Source organism: Tigriopus californicus, chromosome 9 (assembly GCF_007210705.1).
Source record: "Tigriopus californicus strain San Diego chromosome 9, Tcal_SD_v2.1, whole genome shotgun sequence".
Taxonomy (NCBI): Eukaryota; Metazoa; Arthropoda; class Copepoda; order Harpacticoida; family Harpacticidae; genus Tigriopus; species Tigriopus californicus.
Genome location: NC_081448.1, coordinates 7806818 through 7827888, shown reverse-complemented (window position 1 = coordinate 7827888; position 21071 = coordinate 7806818). Strand labels below are relative to the sequence as shown.

At 39.8% G+C, this 21071-nt stretch overlaps 1 protein-coding gene across 1 annotated transcript in view; it reads right to left on the bottom strand.

Moving 5' to 3' along the window:
- LOC131887506 (1-phosphatidylinositol 4,5-bisphosphate phosphodiesterase delta-4-like) overlaps window positions 1–10088 on the bottom strand; it is a 39634-nt gene extending 29546 nt beyond the window's left edge. Inside the window, exons 1-3 of the mRNA XM_059236140.1 lie at window positions 9918–10088; window positions 9557–9775; window positions 9215–9494 (exon numbers count right to left, since the gene is read on the bottom strand). Coding sequence (XP_059092123.1) covers window positions 9215–9494; window positions 9557–9775; window positions 9918–9945 — 527 coding nt within the window. The 5' untranslated portion in view covers window positions 9946–10088. The remainder of the gene's footprint in view (window positions 1–9214; window positions 9495–9556; window positions 9776–9917) is intronic.
- Window positions 10089–21071: the final 10983 nt, after the last annotated feature.

Here is a 21071-nt window from a genome sequence, read left to right as displayed (position 1 = left end):
GCATTCTATGTGAAACCGAGCCCCTCACCATCAGGCTGGCAAGGTTAGTGTCCAACAGTGTTGGGAACCTGGCCTTTCCGGAGGTGATGTCCGGGCACAAGTTGTCCTTCCCGGTCAAGGACTTGCTGGCACCTTATTGTCCTTGGCCCGACATCCCTTCGGAGTATTGGCGGTCACGTACCAAATGCCATCAGCGACGGGAGTTGACAAAGGATGTGTTCAATCTGGCCCATCCACTCTACTGCAATAACCAAGATTTTCATCCCTTACCTCTACCTACCTGTCTTTGTACTATCTGTTGTACTATCTGTAACTCACCTCTTCCCTTTTTCATGTGCATTGAACCAATTCTAGTCATCTCTGTTGTGATATCACTAGTCGAATGTTTTATCGTTTTAACCATTTTATTTTCTTCTCTTATTTATTTTTATCCATATTTGTGTAAGTTGTTTACAAACACAATTTTATTATTTTACGAGTTAACATGACCAAGAGTCGCAATAAAATATTTATTCATTGTTAATTGTAAGGACCTAAATTTTCCAAAAATTACTTGTTACTCATTCCTTTTTTCACGCTCCAGAGTAAAATTTAATTTTTGGTTTCTGTCGTGGTAACTGAGGAAACTTGGAGCTCTTGGGCAATCCAATGAGAAATTTCCATTTTTTTCTTTATTCACTTATATTAAAGAAAGACATTCAGCGCTGAAGATTGTGCCTGCTTTTAACAAAAAAATAATGTGTAGAAGATATCGCATCAGAAGGTAATACTAATACTCCGTACGTATTTTAAAAGACACTAGATATTTGGAAGAAATAGATCAAAATATTTTATTTTGATCTATGAGTATTTTAAGATTACTGCCAAAGATGTTCATTTTTGAAACGGTTTTGAAGACAGTTTCAACGAACAGTGGAAAAAACCGGAAGTCTAGAAATAGGTTTGCTCACTTTTAATCTTCTCAAGAAAGCAAAACTGATTTTGCAATATTACCTAATTCCTGTTATCTTAACATCCGCCTTGGCCGTACAGCAGCAGCTCCATGGATATTGCCAAGAGAACGGCCTTCAAGTCAATAACATCAAGAAGAAGGNCGGAAGTCTAGAAATAGGTTTGCTCACTTTTAATCTTCTCAAGAAAGCAAAACTGATTTTGCAATATTACCTAATTCCTGTTATCTTAATTTTGTCCGGATTCGCAATTCCCTGGCTAAATCTATCTATTTTGACTTTTTTATCTGCTTTCGCCTCCTGTTTCATTTTTAAACATGCAGGTGGTTTTAACCGAATTTCCGAAAAAAATACAGTTTCGGTGTCTAATAATCCTAAAACTATACATTTTTCGGTCAAATTTTCGTACCAAAGAACATTAATAATGCATCTTGGCAATTATGTTACACTTTAATACTTCAACAAGTCATTTGTTACGTTCGTTTTTTCTTAGGAAATTCAGCCCTGCCTCCAGTGGAGGGTTTTATTTGTTGCAATCCTAAACTAAACTTGTTAACGTATTTTTTGCAATATAGTTTGCAAAATATGAAAACCACTCTTTTTCTTACTAGTCTTACCAAAAAATATATAAGTGTTAATAGTTCATGGCATCTGAAATTTAGACCTTTGGGAGGAGGATGCATTTTAAGAAGTTACAATATTGTCTTTAGTAAAGTTTGCAACAACCAATTTCAGATCTTGTGAAACAATTACACAAAAATAAAAGTGCAAAGAAGATAATCTATTTAGTACAGCCTCTTTTCAACACAATTGGCCATCTAACTTCAGTAAGTTATTGATAGTTGATAAATTCATTAGATTAGGTATTGTAAACTTGATTATTCAGAAACACTGCTTTGGATCAATTGAAAATTAATCATAAAACTAAATGGTTGTACAGAGTCTCAAATTTCACATTTACTATTGATAAAAAAACAATAACAATTGATAATATCTGTGAATCAAATATTTTCATTTTCCTAATTTTTGAGCCTTTTTTAACATTTTGCCTTTTGCTAGAAATTATCATTTCTATACTTCACCAGAAGCAGTCGAATATTTTTAATGTCTCAAAGATGAGAGTTCTGATTTAGTAGTTAATAGTAATGCCGCCACACAAATAACTGAATTGATTTTTTTTCCAAGGAATCTAGTCCAACTTTTTAACCCATACTCTTTTTCATCAAACTTAATGTATGAGTTGTCCAAACAATAAACATCCTTTTTTGAATTGTTGTTGTAGCCTATCACCCTATTTAACCATCAATAGGAGTAATGGGATCAAATGATTATCAAAATTAAATGAAGGGTACCAGAAAGCTTGGAAAGTAAAGGCAATAGTTAATTTTCAAGTACACTCATTCTCAATCAAAAGGATTGCCTTAGTTTGATCTGAGAATAATCAGGGTGATATTTTGAGGCTAGCTAATTGTTTAAAAAATAATGATCCAGTTCTTCTTGAATTTTTGATCTTGCTGAATGTCTCGTTAAAATTTAACACGATTTCTTGTTTCATAAGTTGTTCAGGTTAGAGCTTGCAGAGTTGGAAAACAGCACTGTTAACGCATTAACATCATTGTTGTTTATGGTTGTTACCTATGTTTTGGAAAGTTTATTTGCAAATTTTTGTTTCAATTTGGAGACGAGGAGTAGTGGTTAGCGCAGTTCCCTAGAGTGAGAGATGTCCCTGGTTCAAACCGCCTACCCGAACTTTCTCCAAATGAAATTTTAGAAGCTAACGACACCCACCGACGGAGAACCAAACTGAAACCAGATATGAATCTGCTTAACGAAATTCAGAAGAGGAGGCTGTGACGACTGGCTTCGCTGGCCGGGCGCGGCTCACCTCTCCAACCCTGACACCCCAAACCACAAAAAATGAACTTTAAATTTAAAATAATGAATTTAGAGGGTTTTTTCCAAGACGAGAAATTTATTCATTTTACTTAACTTTTACTTTTATATATTATTTGATCGACCAACGAATTGGAGTTGGCTGATCTGGCAAACCCTTGAATATAAGGTTGATCGGTATTTAAGTCAAAAACTTGTTCAAGTCTGACTTAAATCATGCTACTGGATCAACGCCTGCATACGCCCTACGAATATTTGAAGGCAACATATTGTATGATGAAGGAGCCCAAGAAAGAAGAGAGTTGGACTTCATTGTTTTAACTAGCCTAGATTTTCGCAGGTTTGAAAGTGCTCTCAAAACGCACGTTAAGCCTCTAATTTCACTAGAATTGACCCAAAATCTTGGGTTGGGACAAAGCTCTTGGATGCTTTTGAAAGCGCACAGTTTCATACCCTCTCAACGTACGACATATCCAACCACACATTTGAAAAGCTTTACCCACCTTCAAGTGGATATGCTCATCAAACTTTCCATTATTTTGGGGGACTACACCTAAATCCATCATGGTTGAGACCTGCTGAATGCCCTTACCTTCATCATCTAATAGTGGAGTGTGTAATGGCGTCGACCCAAAGGTCATTGAGCGGAATTCCATTCCATTCAATGCCATGTTAGTCGCCGCAACCCAAGAGGTTGCGATGAAAAGTCGAGATAAACACCATCAACTGATTCATGGCTTCTTAGTCCGTCAATAACCTGCTCTATATGCTCAATCAGTTGGGTAACCACGCTAAAATGTGCTCCGAATCCATGCTGGCTAGGAAGATGGACTTCATGAAAATCAAAAAATTCGACAAGTTTGAACTTTATGATCTCAAACGCCTTGGCAATATTCGAAGTGAGATAAATCGGCCTATGGCCACTTATCTCCCCCTTTAAAAATTGGAACAACATGAGCTAATTTTAGTGAAGATGGAAACTTGCCCTGATCCAAGATGCAACGCATCAAGTACGAGAAAACAGGAGCAAGAACCAGTGAGCATCTCATCAGAAACTGAGATGTCACGCCATCGGGACCAGGAGAACTTGAAAGCCTCAAGTCCCTGATGGCCTCTAAAGCATCTTGATCTGTGACTACAAGATCATCTAAACGCTGAACTTGACCAGCCTTGCCAATCTCAACAAACTCATCAAAAGATCAAATAGACTGTGCCCCGCCATTTGGAACACATTCAGAGATTGCTATAGTGAAACAGACGTCCTCAAAACTAGAATCATTTTGTCCAAGGCTACATCTGGGGACGATTCCTTTTTCAGCATTGAAATGTAGTCAAGCTCTCCTTACTTTTCCATAATCAAAGGCTAATGTTCATTTTTGAACTTCAACTTAGCCAAGACAAGAAGTTTTCTAGACATGGAGGTTGACAGTGCCCACAGGGTAGACAACGAAAGGTCAATGTGCACTAGCCCCTGAGTAGATCAAAAAACGTGCGACTTTTGTTAAAACCTTGGTATTCAGATCAATAACGTTTTATCAGTTATTTTCATCACCTTGTCTGGTGATATGTTGTTATGAAATTGGGTGTATAATGTACGAGTATAAAATACCCAGAAATGTAAAACAGCCAATGTACTACACCATTCTAATGTTTAATTCCTTCCTTTTTACCCCCATTCCATTTATGGTGATTACTTGAACCGAAATTTAGTTGCTTTTGGCAGGTACGCAAGCTTTCAGCCATTAAAAATATAATCTACGAAGTGTCATGATATATAGTTTATACGGGCTTAACAACTAGGAGTCCTTTTGAACAATGACATAAAAGTGTCCGGTGAGAATTTTTTGTTGCAAAGATTACACCTTATTAATTCTGAAGGATGAGAGAAACATATATGATACATTTAAAAAGAGGTAACTCAATGGGCTTTTTCAACTGCATTTCATAATCAAAAGACCAAACACGAATTTCACACCCATCATTCGTATGAATTTAATATGTATCAAGGGATAACTGATTTTTTTTGGTTTTCTTCATTTCTTCCACTTTTCTGAAGAACATTAAGATTGATGTGGTTATAGGCAGGTCACCACGCAAGCCAACAACTTTATAGTTTAGGCTCATAATATGGAATGGGGTCCCAAGGCCTAACTACAAACACTTCACTCTAGTTAATAGAAAATAGGAGTATGGGTTCACTCGTTGGGGTCTCAAGTTGGAAACAGGTTGCTGATGGCCGTCTGGGGATAGAGTTGGAATTCCCACTGGCTTATTACAACAGTTGTAGAAACTCTTTATGCTCTCTCCGGGTGTTACGAATGCCCGTGGGGGGAATATTGGCCAATGAAATGATTCATCTTGGTCAGCAATCTGAGAGCAAACAAACTTGGCTTGTCCATGAACAACTGGAATATGGACGGGGACGCTTGGTTTGGGAATTAGCTTTTCGCGACTAAGTTAACGCAAAAACGTTAACTTCTTAGTTAACAGGCTCCATGAAATTGGGATCCAAGGCAGGGTTCTCAATTGGTTAAAAAGTTTCATTTCTGGTAGGAAGCAATTGGTTAAGGTTGAGGGATCCCTTAGTGACATACATGATGTCAAGTCAGGTGTTCCCCAGGGTTCGATCTTAGGGCCCCTCTTGTTTTATAATATTCGTTGCCCCGCTTCAAAAGCTTAGTATCACTGCCAGTCTCTCTCTTATGCTGACGATACAAAGTTAGTTTCTGGTAGGAATGGCCAAGATTCCAGTAGCCTTGCAAAGGACTTAAATCGAACCTACTCTTGGATAACTGAGAGTAATATGGCCCTGAACGGAATGAAATTCCGCTCAATGACATTTGGGTCAACTCCTTTAAATACTCCACTCGTAGATAATGGAGGTAAAGATATTGAGCAGGTCTCATCTATGAAAGATCTAGGTGTAGTCCTCCAAAATAATGAAAAGTTCGATGAGCATATCCAGCTGAAGGTGGGTAAGGCTTTCAAATGTGTGGTTGGATTATCGCACGTTTAAGTCCAGAGATAGCATCACGATGCCTTACTCTGTACAAGTTGATTGTCCAGCACATCTTGAATACGCCTCACCCATTTGGGCTCCAATGAGTTCAGCAGGTTTGCAAAAGGTCGAGCAAGTCCAAAGATGTTTCACTAGGAACATCACAGGAATGAGAGAGCTCTCGTATTGGGAAAGGTTAGAACGGTTGGGATTGTACAGTACTCAGAGAAGGTACGAAAGGTATCTGATATTGTACGTTTTCAAAAGTATCCATGAGCTTTGTCCCAACCCAGGGTTTAGGGTCAATTCTAGTGACCGTAGAGGCTTAATGTGCGTTTTGAGAGCACCTTCAAGTCTTCGAGAATCCAGGCTAGTTCGAACAATGAAGTCCCACATCTCTTCTTTCTCGGCCCCTTCATTGTTTAATTTGCTTCCCTCTAATATCCGTAAGGAATACGTAGTCCTTGTTGATCCGGTAGCATCTTTCAAGTCAGACTTGGACAAATTTTTAGACAGCATTCCAGATCAACCCTAAATTCAAGGATTAGCTCGGTCTGCCACTCAAATTCGTTGGTAGACCAAATATCATATAAAAATTGAAAGGTAATAAATAGACGAATTATAATCTTTCATTTTAATAGTACTGGGGATTACATTCCCTGTAGCGGTTAGAAAAGCCCGTGAAAAAAAAAAAAAAAAATTATGTTCTTCTTCAAATGAGAATGATCCCAGGCAACAACAATTACTCATTTCAATTTTCAGCTTGATCGAGCGACTGGATCAAAAGTTATGCCGTCTTAAAGGCACTACAAAGCTCTTCAATGAATGAACGAACTAGCCCTCTTGTGGTAATTGATTACCAGAAGAGGGCTAAGTGTGCTCTGTTATGTGCTGCACTTTGAGAGGGCATAACTTTTATTATAATAGTTTCGATTTAAGTCCTTGACTCAGTCGTTTGATTGAGCTGACATTTGAAATACGCAATTGCAGGGATCTGGGGCCAGCCTTATTTGAAGAAGAATTTATTCATTGACTCGAATTGGAGTTGCTAATTTTAACCTTACCATCCCCGTCCACATTCCAGTGGTTCATGGCTTGTCAGTCACATCAGTTGTCACATAGAAGAGCAAGGGATAACACTCTGGAAGGACATACACAATTGACTCTCACAAATACTCGCTGCGTGCCCAATCGTATGTCAAAAATCCAACTTATTCAGTATGGTCGTTACATGTCTTCCATTTTTGGGTCAGCTGCCACTCTCTCGACATGTAGCTGCTTTAAGTAAAAACGTTGCCGACTTCAGCGGTATCAAATTCCAGTGGTCGTGAACGCATGAGGTTCATGACCCCAGTATGACTTTTGTCTGTCGTGAGTTCGAATCTCGATGCGTGGAATCTTCTATTTTTTTCATTGCAGAATTAAGCTCTCATCTGCCGCTGTTTTCGAGGGCCTTGCTACCGAGCTGCCGCAGGCTTGCACCGCGGCCTAGGCGCCCCAGGCCCTTGCAACCGAAAGGTTAGGTCAGGTTAGGTTAAGTTAGGTTTTATTCTCTTCTCGAAGGACCAAAATATCAGCTGACCCAAAAACGGAAGATGTGTAACGGCCATACTTGTTCAGGCTGGTCAACCTCTTTCTTAGTTTTAATGAATCCGTATCAAGCTCCCTAGGTTGCTTGCATTCACAAGTTATAATGACAGGGCTTTGGTCTTTGCATGGCTTTCTCTTCAGTTTTGAGTCCTATCTGGATCTTGAGATGTTTCCAAACGTAGAACAGACGTTCAGAGGATATTGGATTTGATTTCTTCAATATGGACGTTGCACGAAGTTTCTAAACCTAGTACATAAGCACATAAACTGTCAACATACAGAGCGTCAGTGTTGCCATTTTTGAAATCCTTCCTGACCTAACCTAACCTGACTTCAATGGCTCTAATCCAGTTTGAGGGGACGGGTCAGGTTGGCCAACTTCTTGAAATGGCGTGACAAAATGGTAGTGAGGTCAACCAAAGGCGGGTCAGTGAGCAGAAGTCACACGCAATGATTTATAAGCGGATTTCACCTCAGATTTCGTAGGGTCAGAGCACGGTCGCTTCAAATTTAGCACTTTTAATGTCTCGCAGCTGTTGATTTTTAGGGTGACTATGTGTCCAGGGTAGAGTCGTCCTTGGTCTAGAGCACGCCGGCTTTTGAGTAATGGTCGACCCTATCTCGAGAACATGATGATCTGACAGATTACTAGGTGTCACATGAACATACTGGATCAGATCAGGGTCATGGAAAAAACCAAGTCAAGAACGCTATTCGCCTGGTGGCTACACCAACATGCTGAGAGGGATTGGTCAAGATCGCAAATTCCTCCAGCTTTTCGAACGACTGAGATGTCGATTTCGAAATGGGAATATACCCATATGGACTAACCTCCCCATCTACAACGCTAGCCGGAAAATTGAAGTCCCTTACAAAGAAAACCTTTGAGCAAACTGACTGGTCCAACTCATTTCCTATGAATTTGAAGAGCTGACAAGAACGAGCTTACTGAACAAGAAGGGGGCCTATATATTGTTACAATGGACAGATCAAGACCTTGGAGGTGACAAACTAACACCTCGACTTCACCATTCGACATTTTTACATGACAAATGCGCAGGTCATTTCTAACATATAGACATACGCCCCCATGCGGAAAAATGGGATTGTCAGGGTTTTGTACTCAATCACATCGAACTAAATTGAAACCAGCCATGGCCATCTCTTCATCTAAGACGCCTGGTCAAAGCCAAGTTTCTGTCATAGAAATGCACGAGACTTGCCTATCTAAAGCTAGTTCCTCAAGAACCTTGATCTTTGCGCTATTTTCTGATCAGTTTCTTCAAATTGTGGGAACTGTAAAAGGCAATTATTTCCCAATAGTTGGGTTAATGGGTTCTTAAGGGGTAGCTTTGCGTTACTATCCTTCTTAAGACTTTGATCGATACCATTCGCCGCTCCCTTAAGATCATAAACACTCAAATAGTGAGTTAATGCTTGCTCTAAGTCATTAAAATCTTGCTTTAGAAGGTCAACCATTACGGGGATTCAAGCTTAATGACGAACTCCACTTGTTGCAGAAAGTTGCAAATATGGGATGTTTTTCTTTATGGCATGATTCAAAGTACATAATGTATAACAAAAATACAATGCATAATAGAAATTCTAAATGTATACGAAAGTCGAATACTGTAGTATACACAAAGGTGGTTTAATATCATCAAAAAAAAATTGAGTGTCGTTTCTCGAGATTTCTTTTAACGCAATATCTTTTGAAACCAAAATTATCAAAGTAATGGTTGGCCATCCACATAACTACCCGAGAATTATCAAAGGAACTTACAATTCGTACTCCTTTTGGCGATCCAAGGTGTTAATCGTGACAACAATATGATTGAGACATTTGACCCAAGTATCTCGATCTTGGCGAGTGGGCGCGATCAAATCCAACGTTTCCCTTGTCTTCTGGGTAAAAATTACAGAGAAACAAACCTCTGGCTCAGCCTTGATACCTTCCACAAACGGAATCGCATCGCCTCTTGTTTTCTTTATTAATGAATTGAAAGTATCCGTCGCGTGACCAGACCTTACATGGGCAATTTCAGAAATCGAGAAGGTGGATTCTGGGAATAAGAAAACAACGCGTAACATTTATTTGTGTGATTTTTGTGCCTTTTATATTTACCTCTAAGTCCACTAAGGCATGCCAATTTTCGGAACTTTTTATCCGAGGTGTATCTGATCTTGAGGGCTTCCATATCCAACCTGTAGTGCCGATTATAGCCACACAGCCCACGAACATCTCCCTTATTTCGAACTTTGGTTAGGACCGTTCCAACGGTTAACTCCTTCACAGCGGCACAAATGGAAACAGAGCGAGAGAAGGTTTCTTCGCCTAACCCACCTTCCGTTGGAAATGAAGTGAAAAAGGTAAGGTTGGATCAATTCATATATATATATATATATATCTTCTGAACCCTCTTAAGAGAGATAGAAAATGAATAGATTTTTCCCGTTTGAAGGGATTATCTGCATAGTTTACTTACTTTGACATGAAGCAGAAGAAGCAGTCATCGTAACTAATAAATATGACGGGGAATCCAAACGTAAAAGTAAAGGTAACAGAAAGTTGTGCAAATAAAAGTGATAGAGAAATGAAAACTAAAAGTTGTGCCTGTGTTGTGCTTTTACTTCCACAAAGACAGGATTGCCAACAATAATATGAAAAAAGGACCTGAGATAACATACCTTCCTAGTCAAATAATTCGTTAGACAATTGGTTCTCAGATTCAAACGTCAGCGAGAGTCTTTCTTGTATGGATTGACTGGAAGATATAGGAGTGCAAACTACATAAAGAAGGTCGGAGGGAGATTTGAACGTATGTCTTTAATATTATCCCTGAGATTTGTCCTAACCCAAGTTTAAGGGTCAACTCTAGTGACCTTACCGAGTCAATGTTCGCTTTGAAGAGCAATTCCGGTTAGTTAGAAAAACGAAATATTTCTTTCTTTTCTCTCTCCGTGTCTTTGAGCGCAAAAGTGGCTCTAAAACTGGAAAGGAATGCGTCAACATTGAAAATTCAGATTTCAACTCAAACTTTGGGAAGTTTCTTGAACAAAATTTTACATGAACTCTTTATTCAAGAGCAAAACGGATCCACCAACTCTGATTTGTTGAAGCATTAATTCACCCTAAGATTATAACGAACTACGAATCGTGATAGCAATGAAGAAGACGCTAAAAAATCTCACAATAGTTCATCTTGTTTATCGATTCCTCCTTTCTCAAATAAAATTCATCGAAACAAACCACACGGCTGAAGAAGCGTGGAGGCGATGCAAAAATAGTAAATGCGCAAATTTGGTGCTGAATTCTATATTTGAAACCTTCTTTGACCTTCCGAGGAAAGCGTCCAACTAATAAATGAAATAAAGTTCAAAATCTGGAAAGATGTTACCTCGTGGCAACACTGAGCCGCACCTTCTGGCCACCATAGACTTAGACATAGAGTTTGTTTAAATGTCTCATGAGATTATTTTCTTTCCTAATGGAATGCGTATATTTCAGAATCTCGAATTATCTCTTTCGAGTATGTTGATCAACTGCTTCTCAACTTACTAAACTTTTGTTTCAATATCGGAATACTGTGTGTTTCAACAAGCCGGGAAACTAATTTAAATCATAAAGTCAGTCCATGCCCGACGCAGGTTATCTGAAATGTTTTTCTACGTTAGAGCCACTATAGTAAAAAAGTACACGCATGAGATTTTTAGTCCCAAAACATCATTTGCATTGTATTGTTGTTCTTCAGTTCACCCCAAAGCGGCTTCTTCGGTGTTATGTATTTATTTCATTGTTGGCGAACTTGGCAAGAAAATGAATTGGGTGCAAGATTTTTTTAAATTCTATAGTCTTTACGACCGTAAAAAATAATAATTTAGCCAATTCGCAAGGTTGGGATTCACATTTGACACAACCTTTTTCCTTGATTGATAAAAGGGAAGCATGCATTTGGTTGAACTATTATTTGCTAAGCTTCAATTTGAGGGAGAGGGCAGTGTAATTTCATTCGTTTTCATTTCCTTTGTTTAAAAATGTCAAATTTAGAGTAATTGAGAGTGGAATAAAAATTGAAAGTGTTGTTGAAAACATTAGATAACAAGAATATTGAACATTCAAAAACATTCTCCGATACGAATCTGGCGTACCTGTCTATGGGGCGGACACAAAATTCTTTACTATATCCCAACGGGCCTTCAGGCCTACATCCCTTCATCATACGTCAGGCCAGGGTGGTAACATTACGTTAAAAAAGGTTGAGTTTCATTACACATTTGAATCAAAATTCGAAACATTTGTCTGATGAATGAATGTGGACAAATAAGCCAATTAAGGATAACGCTCAAATTTTGGCTCAAATTTTGGCCACCCTGTGAACAGCTGGAAGCAGGGTTACGTTATCAGGGATTGCCAACCTTCCGGTCAGGCTAATTTTGTCATTTTTGAGGTTTTAAAGGCAATATAATTTTTAAAGAAATGGGCCCGATTCATTTTCTTGCTGAGTTCGACAACAGTGAAATAAATACATAATACAGAGAAAGTCGCCAATATCAAGGTTGCCGCACTACATTTTTCTTGAATTTCCTGCACTTAAAATGCCCTGGATACAGATGGGACAGAGAAATTGAGTTCTTTCCACGTTACAGGCGCCCATCTTGATACTACTAAAATAAACCGTCTTCTAAGACAAGTGATCTTCATTATTCTTTGCCCATTTTCTCACGAATTTGTCCCTTTCATCAAATTTGGAAGGAAACAGCACCGAAATTCACTTGGTGTAATAATAGCTTAAATTTCCAGAATTCCACCCACTCCCAAATCGCAAGCTGGCAAGCACTTTTTCTAAAATCAAGCTGACTCTTTTGGAGATATTCAAAATCAAATCTGTTATTTATGAGATTCAGACGGGTGTCAATTACTTTATAAATGTAACAATAAAAAATTATAAATACATGGGTTGTAAATATAACTAATGACGGTAACAAATACATGGGTTCGAAAGTAATTACTAATTGGGAGGACACATGGTGTAGTGTATGGCGCAGTTTCCTTGCATGAGAGAGGTCCCTGGTTCGAGTCTCCTCCCCGACTTTTCGCAGGGAAACTTTTAGACACAAACCACACCCACAGACGGAGAACCAATCTGATACGGACTATGACACTGCCTAACGGAAATAAATTAGAGGATGTGATGGCTAGCTTTGCTGGCCGGGCAAGGTCTACCTCTCCAACCCTAGCACCCCAAATGCAAAAAAAATAACAGTTACTTCATTTTAGAAGTTGTTCAATTGCAATAAACTTATTTTCAAGCATCTTCAATCAATTATATTGATTAGTGTTCCGTCCACCAGCCAGGGGTGAAAGGTCCTGACTTATTGAATTCCCGTGGTGAACGGAAACATGGAACTCCTGACCCAAGCACTAGGTAAAAATACCTTGATAGCTCTCAAAGATGGAGAGCACCTAGTACAAGGGCTTAAATTTCTTAGACCTATCTTAAGGCCTCCGGTTATAACCCTAATCAGGGCATACGAGCAATAGTTCGAGCTTCCTTTATCAGGGCCTCAAACAATCATTAAACGACTAAGGATACAAATCGCTAGCTACCTCTACTCCCCATTGGTCCCAGATCAATCTCGGTTGTCTGGCATACCTGGGCCAATCTTCAAGGCTAAATATCCTGCAAAATGTGGTCACTATCCTAGTCTAAATGCGTCTATCAAAGTCGACCTCTACTCTAGAGTCTAACTACTGATTTCTGCTACAAGAGTGATGAACTTTAGATACAGTTGTTGCATACAAATCACTTGCTACCTCTACTCCCTACGATGCCAGCACGATCTCGGTCGTCTGAGAAATCTAGGCTACTCTTCAAGGCAAACTGTACAGTTCAATCTACTTTATTCATCACAAACACACCGCCTATCAGCTGTCTTGCTCTGGTAAGAAAAGTGGGGGAATTGTTGGGCCAATGGAAAAGGGGACATACGCATATGAAATCAATGGGTTAATAATTACTGCTCGATGTCTGGTGAGATGGTCCAACGGAGATGCTCGGATGACGTCCACTCGACGGGATTGAAGGTCCACTAACAAAGTGACGAAGTGCTGTACTCAGACTCGGCACTTCCCAGGTCCTCTTGCTCTTGTGCACGGCTTCCTGGGTTTCCTACTCCCATATGATGACGATCTCTGTCCTTCGAAACAGTTCCCACTTCTTGGCACCACAACAATGACAACGTCCCAGCACTTAGCAATGGCGGGTGCTTCCTCCTTGGAGAGGTTCAAAATCTGACTTCTCTCCTGGAGAATGAAAATGCGACTCTGCTCTCCTCGAGCGCAAAATTGTGACTGTTCTTGTTGAAGACTTTCCCGTGCCACGTTGGTTTCCGCCTCTTGCTCATGGAGGCTAAAACGGGTTGTCCCATGGCTATCGGTGGACGGTGACGGCTTCCTCTATCCACTGTTGCACACAAAACATTGGGCCGGAACTACGTCCCAACGGGACATTCCGGAAGGATTGGTCGTCATTTGCCGTCAGGGGGGGGCCGACATTTTGGTAACATCGATCCTTGAGGATGAGATTGCTTATCCAGATCCTCTTCCCCCTTCTCAAAATGCTCACGAGAATATCGTTTTTGATGACCGAGGATTTCCTGTTTCTCCTCCCTTCAAACATGTAGCCGACATTCCTCACCCATGGTTGTAGCTGGGCTGACCAGCCCCTCGGGTACTGGAGCTCTTCCTTGGTGATAGGAACGATGTAGAGATTGATTCACACTGAATCACAAAGCTCTTTAATACAACCGGTTCCTGTGAGATTGTACAGCTATGATCAAGGGCTGGAGGAGCTACTTATGATGGATCCCGACGTCTTTACGAGCATTAGGGTGACATTTGGTTGACATCTGACCGGCAAACGGACTACACGATGGGCAATCCAACAACTTTGTGGTTTTCCCAAGATCATAATATACATTTTCTTAACATTTTGATAAAACCCGTTCCGGGAGCAATCATTCATCCTGTACATCACTTATCCATATGATATTAAGATGATGTACGCGATTGTGGACGGAACAATTAGAACAACATGTTACTTGCGGCTCTTGGTCTTGCTATGGCGTAAAAATGTATGTAAAAGATGGTTTATAGAGATATAAAGACATTGTTAATTCATGAAAAGAAAATGTCAAAATGGTAAATGCACGAAAAAGGTCAAGAGTGTAACAAAAGGTGCAAATAAAATTAAAAAGAAGGTGGAAGGTGACTTCTTAAAAAACAAAGTTTTGCCTCAATTTTGGACCATACTTTTTAATGTGGTCAAGGAAGGTAAAAGGCAGTAGATCTGCACCATTGATCTAACTGATCTCTAAATAAGAGAAGTTTGTCAGTCTGCACGAAGTAAGGAAAGCAGCTATGGTGCGTTTTTTGGGCTGCTGAACTATCTTAGTGCCGTGTTTGCCCGTCTCTTTGGACTTGAAATTTGCTCTTTTCATTTATAATTTCAATTGTTCTTAACCATGGTATGCTGCTCTTGACAATAGCAGGGTGAAGTACTTTTGGCCTGTAGAATTTGGTAATTGATGACAATTGTTCAAAATTCAACTTTCCTTGTCTTTATTTTAGCGACAGCCTTCGATTTCAGATTTTGAAACCAATTCCAACGCCAAGAAAGGTCTGATTTCAACAAAAACAACATTTTTAGGCCAAATATCCAAAAAGTGCAAATTAAGAGTGAAAAGTGAAATTTTGTTAAAAAAAAATTGCCATTTTGGTGAAGTAAATCATTTTTAAGTTGAGAATAATGTGTAATAAAAAAGTTGCGAAAATGTGAATAAAATTCGTATAAATGTGCAAAAATAAGTTGCAATAATGCAAAATGAATTGTTGCAATGGAGAAAAGGTCGTTCTTTGCCCTTTTTAGCCACCTTGCTGAACTTTTACCTTTTACTAAATTTGGACTACCACTGTATTTCCTAGGCTCTCTGGTTTTTTGCGACTTCCCTACCCTTACTGGGAATGGAATTTCAAGACGAAAAAGCTCAAGACGATTTTTTTTTTCATTTTACTTAACTGCCAGACTGACCTTCTTGGCCGGTCTTACTCTAGAGCACGCCGGCTTTTGAGTATTGGTCGACCATAGGGACCAGAGACGCGCGAGATTTAACAAGTGGCTCCACTTCACGATCAGTAGAACTAGAGGGCTTGTCAGAGAAAAGTCACTCTAACCAAGCCACTTGAGATTTGCTTTGAACATATTTTGGTAGTTGGGCAGCAGGGTGTTGGGCTGATCGACTTCTCTTGCGTTACCCAGTTTCAACCAAAGCAGACAAACGAGCCATCAACTCACTGGCCCCCTGAATTCGGAACTTGATTTTGAGAATCAGGTAACTAAATGTGTCCAAAGCTGATCCCCATCACACACACCAGGCAGCCGGGAGGGAGCCAAAAAGATCTCAGAAATCTCGTGAGTGTCGTTCCTCTGACTAGCATCCTAAGTAGAACTAAAAAGTATAAGAAAGAGTTCCATCATGACAAGGATCATTGACTATTTTCTTCAAGGACACTGACAAATGTTACTTGAAGACACGCTGATTCATGGATATGGCATTTTAGATTGTTACTACTATTTTGTTACTTTCTAAATCCTTGCTGAACCCATTTTTTCATAAGATTAGATTGTTATAATATTTCATTAGATTATTCAAATTAACATTATCACGTGTGAGCCTCCTGAGTCTGTCAAGAAATAAGTCCCTTACACTTTACAATGTAATTTGCTCAATATGGCTGTACTTTTGGTTTTGCGTTTTATTGCTGCATGTCTCCAAACTCTCCGTTATCAACAAATGGACTGTATTATTTTTGTCTTTATTTTCGGATGAACTTTTCGTCAGCTTTTTTCATTCATTTGTTGTTGTGTTTCTTGCAAATTAGTTGTAAGTGTATTGTTGTGAGCTATTTGAGCGAACGCAGCGAGCCGCGCAGCTTCATATTTATCTTCTATTTCATTGATTGCTTCATGTGCTCATAGAGCACCTTAATGGGCCCCATGGCCCTTTTTTAGAATCAATTCTAATGATGCAATGTGTTCATTGCTGGTCTTATTTTGAAGCTTCAGAGTTAATTCTTGGATATTTGTCTTTAGATGATTGAGTTTTTCAATTAATCCGGTATTAGCAACTCTATTTTGTTGTATATCATGTGCTTGATATCGATCATATCCCCATAAACGAAGGTTATTCATTGCTTTGTTTAAAGCCATACACAGCATAAGACAATTATATCGCTCGCTGGGCTCGTGCGGCTATCAGGTCAAACATAGATTCAAAGGTTCATTCAGGTTTTTCCGTATTCTAAATGCAGGATTTTTATGAATTGCGTCCAGAAAAAGGAAAGTATGCGGTTCCCTAGTGTCTTCTTCAAATACTCCTGTAAAATCTTTTTTACTTAAACGAAATGGATGATTCTGATAAACGTCTGCTAGTCCACTGTGATCATTAAGTTTCCAAAAACTAAACACTAATTGCATTGTAGGCGAATTATTTTTGGGGTGTCAAAATAACTTTGAGTTAGAAATATTAATGTTGCATTCTTCTGATATATCATCAAAGCTGGATTTATCACAAATAAAATCATCAAAAATTATTAGATTGTGTTCATCTGGATTGAATTCATCAATTTTGACGATATTGCTTGTATCAAAAACAAATTTAAAGTCTTTGTCTATCAACCTTCATTGTTCACATGCTGATTTGAGTTCTACATATTTCTCTTCTTCAAGATCTCTTGCATATACATATGATTTACTCCAAGGTAAAAGATAATATATAATGTTTAACAAAAGATTTGTCTTTCCACAACCTGATGGACCACATAACAACATTTTACTTGGATTTGTAAGTGCTACAGGGTCACGAACATGATTACAAGGAGGTCCATGACCATCCCATTTACTTACATTTCCTCCTGTTTTGGTTTTTTTTTGTGCGGAATTCCTTACCGCTACCGGGATTGGAATCCCAGCAGTTCAAGACGAGAAGATTATTTATTTTACTTGAATTTTATTTATATATATTATTTGATCGACCAACGAATTGGAGTTGGCTGATCTGGCTAATCCTTGAATATAAGGTTGATCCGGAATTTTAGTCAAAAACTTGTCCAAGTCTGACTTAAATCTTGCTACTGGATCAACCCCTACATAAACCCTACGAATATTTGAGGGCAGCAAATTGAACAATGAAGGAGCCCGAGAAAGAAGAGAGTTGGACTTCATTGTTTTAACTAGCTTGGATTCTCGAGGGCTTGAAGGTGCTCTCAAAACGCACATTAAGCCTCTACGGTCACTACAATTGACCCTAAATCCTGGGTTGGGACAAAGCTCATGAATGCTTTTGAAAACGTACAATATCAGATACCTTTCGTACCTTCTCTGAGTACTGTACAATCCCAACCTTTCTAACCTCTCCCAATACGAGAGCTCTCTCATATCTTCAATGTTCCTAGTAAAACATCTTTGGACCTGCTCGAGCTTTTGCAAACCTGCTGAACTAATTGGAGCCCAAATGGGAGAGGCATATTCAAGATGCGGCTGAACAATCGACTTGTACAGAGTTAGCATCGTGACACTATCTCTGGACTTAAACGTGCGATATATCCAACCACATGTTTGAAAAGCCTTACCAACTTTCAACTGGATATGCTCATCGAACTTTCCATTATCTTGGAGGACTACACCTAAATCCTTCATGGATGAGACCTGCTCAATGTCCTTACCTTCATCATCTAATAGTGGAGTGTCTAATGGCGTCGACCCAAAGGTCATTGAGCGGAATTTCATTCCATTCAGTGCCATGTTACTCGCAGCAACCCAGGAGTAGATTTGGTCTAGGACCTCTAACAGACAACCGGAGTTCTGACCATTCCTACCAACTACCAATTTTGTATCATCAGCATAAGAAGAGATACTGACATTACTACTACCAAGCTTCTGAAGCGGAGCAATGAAGATAATGAAAAGGAGAGGACCCAAAATGGAGCCCTGAGGGACACCCGACTTGACATCATGTATGTCACTAAGGGATCCCTCAACCTTAACTAATTGTTTCCTACCACAAATGAAACTTCTTAGCCAATTGAGAACCTTGCCTTGGATCCCAATCTCATGGAGCCTGTTAACTAAAAGGCCATGATCTACCTTGTCAAAGGCCTTGGCAAAGTAAAGATAAACTACATCGACTGATTCATGGCTCTCCAGTCCCTCAATAACCTGCTCTATATGCTCAATCAGTTGGGTAACCGTGCTAAAATGTGCTCCGAACCCGTGCTGGCGAGGAGGAAGGACTTCATGAATATCAAAAATTTCGACAAGTTTGAACTTCATGATCTTCTCAAACACCTTCGCAATATTCGAAGTGAGAGAAATCGGCCTGTAGTTACTTATCTCCCCTTTTGAAAATTGGAACAACATGAGCTACCTTCAGAGAAGAGGGGAACATGCCCTGATCCAAGATGCATCAAGTACGAAAAAATAGGAGCAAGAACCAGTGAGCATCTCATCAGAAAATGAGATGTCACACCATCAGGGCCAGGAGAGCTCGAGGGTCTCAAGTCCCTGATGGCCTCTAAAGCGTCTTGATCTGTGACTACAAGATCATATAAATGCTCAACTTGACAAGCCTTGCCAGTCCAAACAAACTCATCAATAGAGCAATGGACTGTTGCTCCTAAACTCAGTGGAGTTGAAAACACACTAGAGAACTGATCTCCAAGCATGTTGGCCATAGTCTCAACATTGTCTATGGCTTCCCCATCGACCTCAAAAGGCCCTACAGGGTGTTTGATCTTTCTCTTAGAGTTTGCATAAGAGAAAAACGCCTTCGGATTCGACCTCACCTCAATAACTACTCTACTTTCCTTGTTCAACTGATCTGTCTCAATGGAGGCCTTAATTCTACCCTGGATTAAATCCAACTTTCTTTGAAGGCTAGCCACAACTACTGGATTCAAAGTGCTCTGGAGCCTTTTTGCTAATTTGTAACTCCTTTTAAACAATTGCTTCCTATACTTCGGAATTTTAGACTCTGCCCCGCCTTGCGCAACTCATTCAGAGATTGCTAGAGTGGAACAGACGTCCTCAAAAACTAGAATTATTTTGTCTAAGGCTACATCTATGGACGATTCCTTTTTCAGCATTGAAATAAAATCAAGCTCCCCTAACCTTTCTATAATCAACGGCCAATGTTCATCTTTGAATTTGAACTTAGCCAGACCGACCTTTTTGGCCGGTCTTACTCTAGAGCACGGCGGCTTTTGAGTAATGGTTGACCCAATCTCGAGAACATGATGATCTGACAGATTACTAGGTGTCACATGGACATACTGGATCAGATCTGGTTCATTGGAAAAAAACAAGTCAAGAACGCTATTCGCTCTGGTGGCTACACCAACATGCTGAGAGAGATTGGTCAAGATCGCAAATTCCTCCAGCTTTTCGAACGACTGAGATGTCGATTTCGAAATGGGAATATACCCATATGGACTAACCTCCCACTCTACAACGCTAGCCGGAAAATTGAAGTCCCTTACAAAGAAAACCTTTGAGCAAACTGACTGGTCAAACTCATTTCCTATGAATTTGAGAGCTGACAAGAACGAGCTTACTGAACAAGAAGGGGGCCTATATATTGTTACAATGGACAGATCAAGACCTTGGAGGTGACAAACTAACACCTCGACTTCACCATTCGACATTTTTACATGACTAATGCGCAGGTGTAACACAATGAGGGCCGCAAGGCCACTCAAGGTGCAGTGAGTAGAGTTGTTCACATCGTACTGGTTTTGTATTTCACATACAACGGTATTTAAAAGGGATTCACCTTCCCCCCAGATCAAAGATCTCACAAAAACCAACAAAGTCTTGAATGCATTCAGCACAGGAGCTGCACTAATCGCAGGAGCCGTACTCAATCTTAATGACAACCCACGGAATCGCACCATGGAGCGTCCACAGGAGGATCAAATCCACAGATCCTCCCATCGCAACAGCCTGCCTATCTAAAGCTAGTTCCTCAAGAACCTTGATCTTTGTGCTGTCTTTTTTGGAAATAAGACAATTCACATTCAAATAAAGCCCTTTTATGGGCAGATAGCCCTTCGATGGACTAGAGCTATCAAATCTTTGACTAGGCTCTCTAACCTTAAAAAATCCTGTTTATGGACAAAACTAACCTTAGGTGAAGGATAAGAGAACCTTTGAGGAGAGGGTAAAAGGGGAGGAGAAGAGGGAGAAGGAACTCTGGCCGCCACCTGAGCATACGATCTAAAAGATGCGTGGGGCTCATGGCGACCAGAGGGGGGCTTAGGGCTACAAAGTTTGGACAGAAGAGAGGTTAAAGGAATTGAGGGTGAGGTTGTAGGAGAGAGAGGGGAACAAGGGGAGGGAAATAGGGAAGGAGAGAGGAAAGGGGTGGGGTAAGTCTGTTGAGAGACTTGACAATGAGGTTGAAACAACTGCTGTCTCTTCCTCCTAGTGCCCCTGAGATGGGCCTTTATGCATTTGAAATTGAGGCATACCTTGTGCCTCAAAGATCTCATGCACATAAATGGGTGGAAAAAGCTACACCCCTGT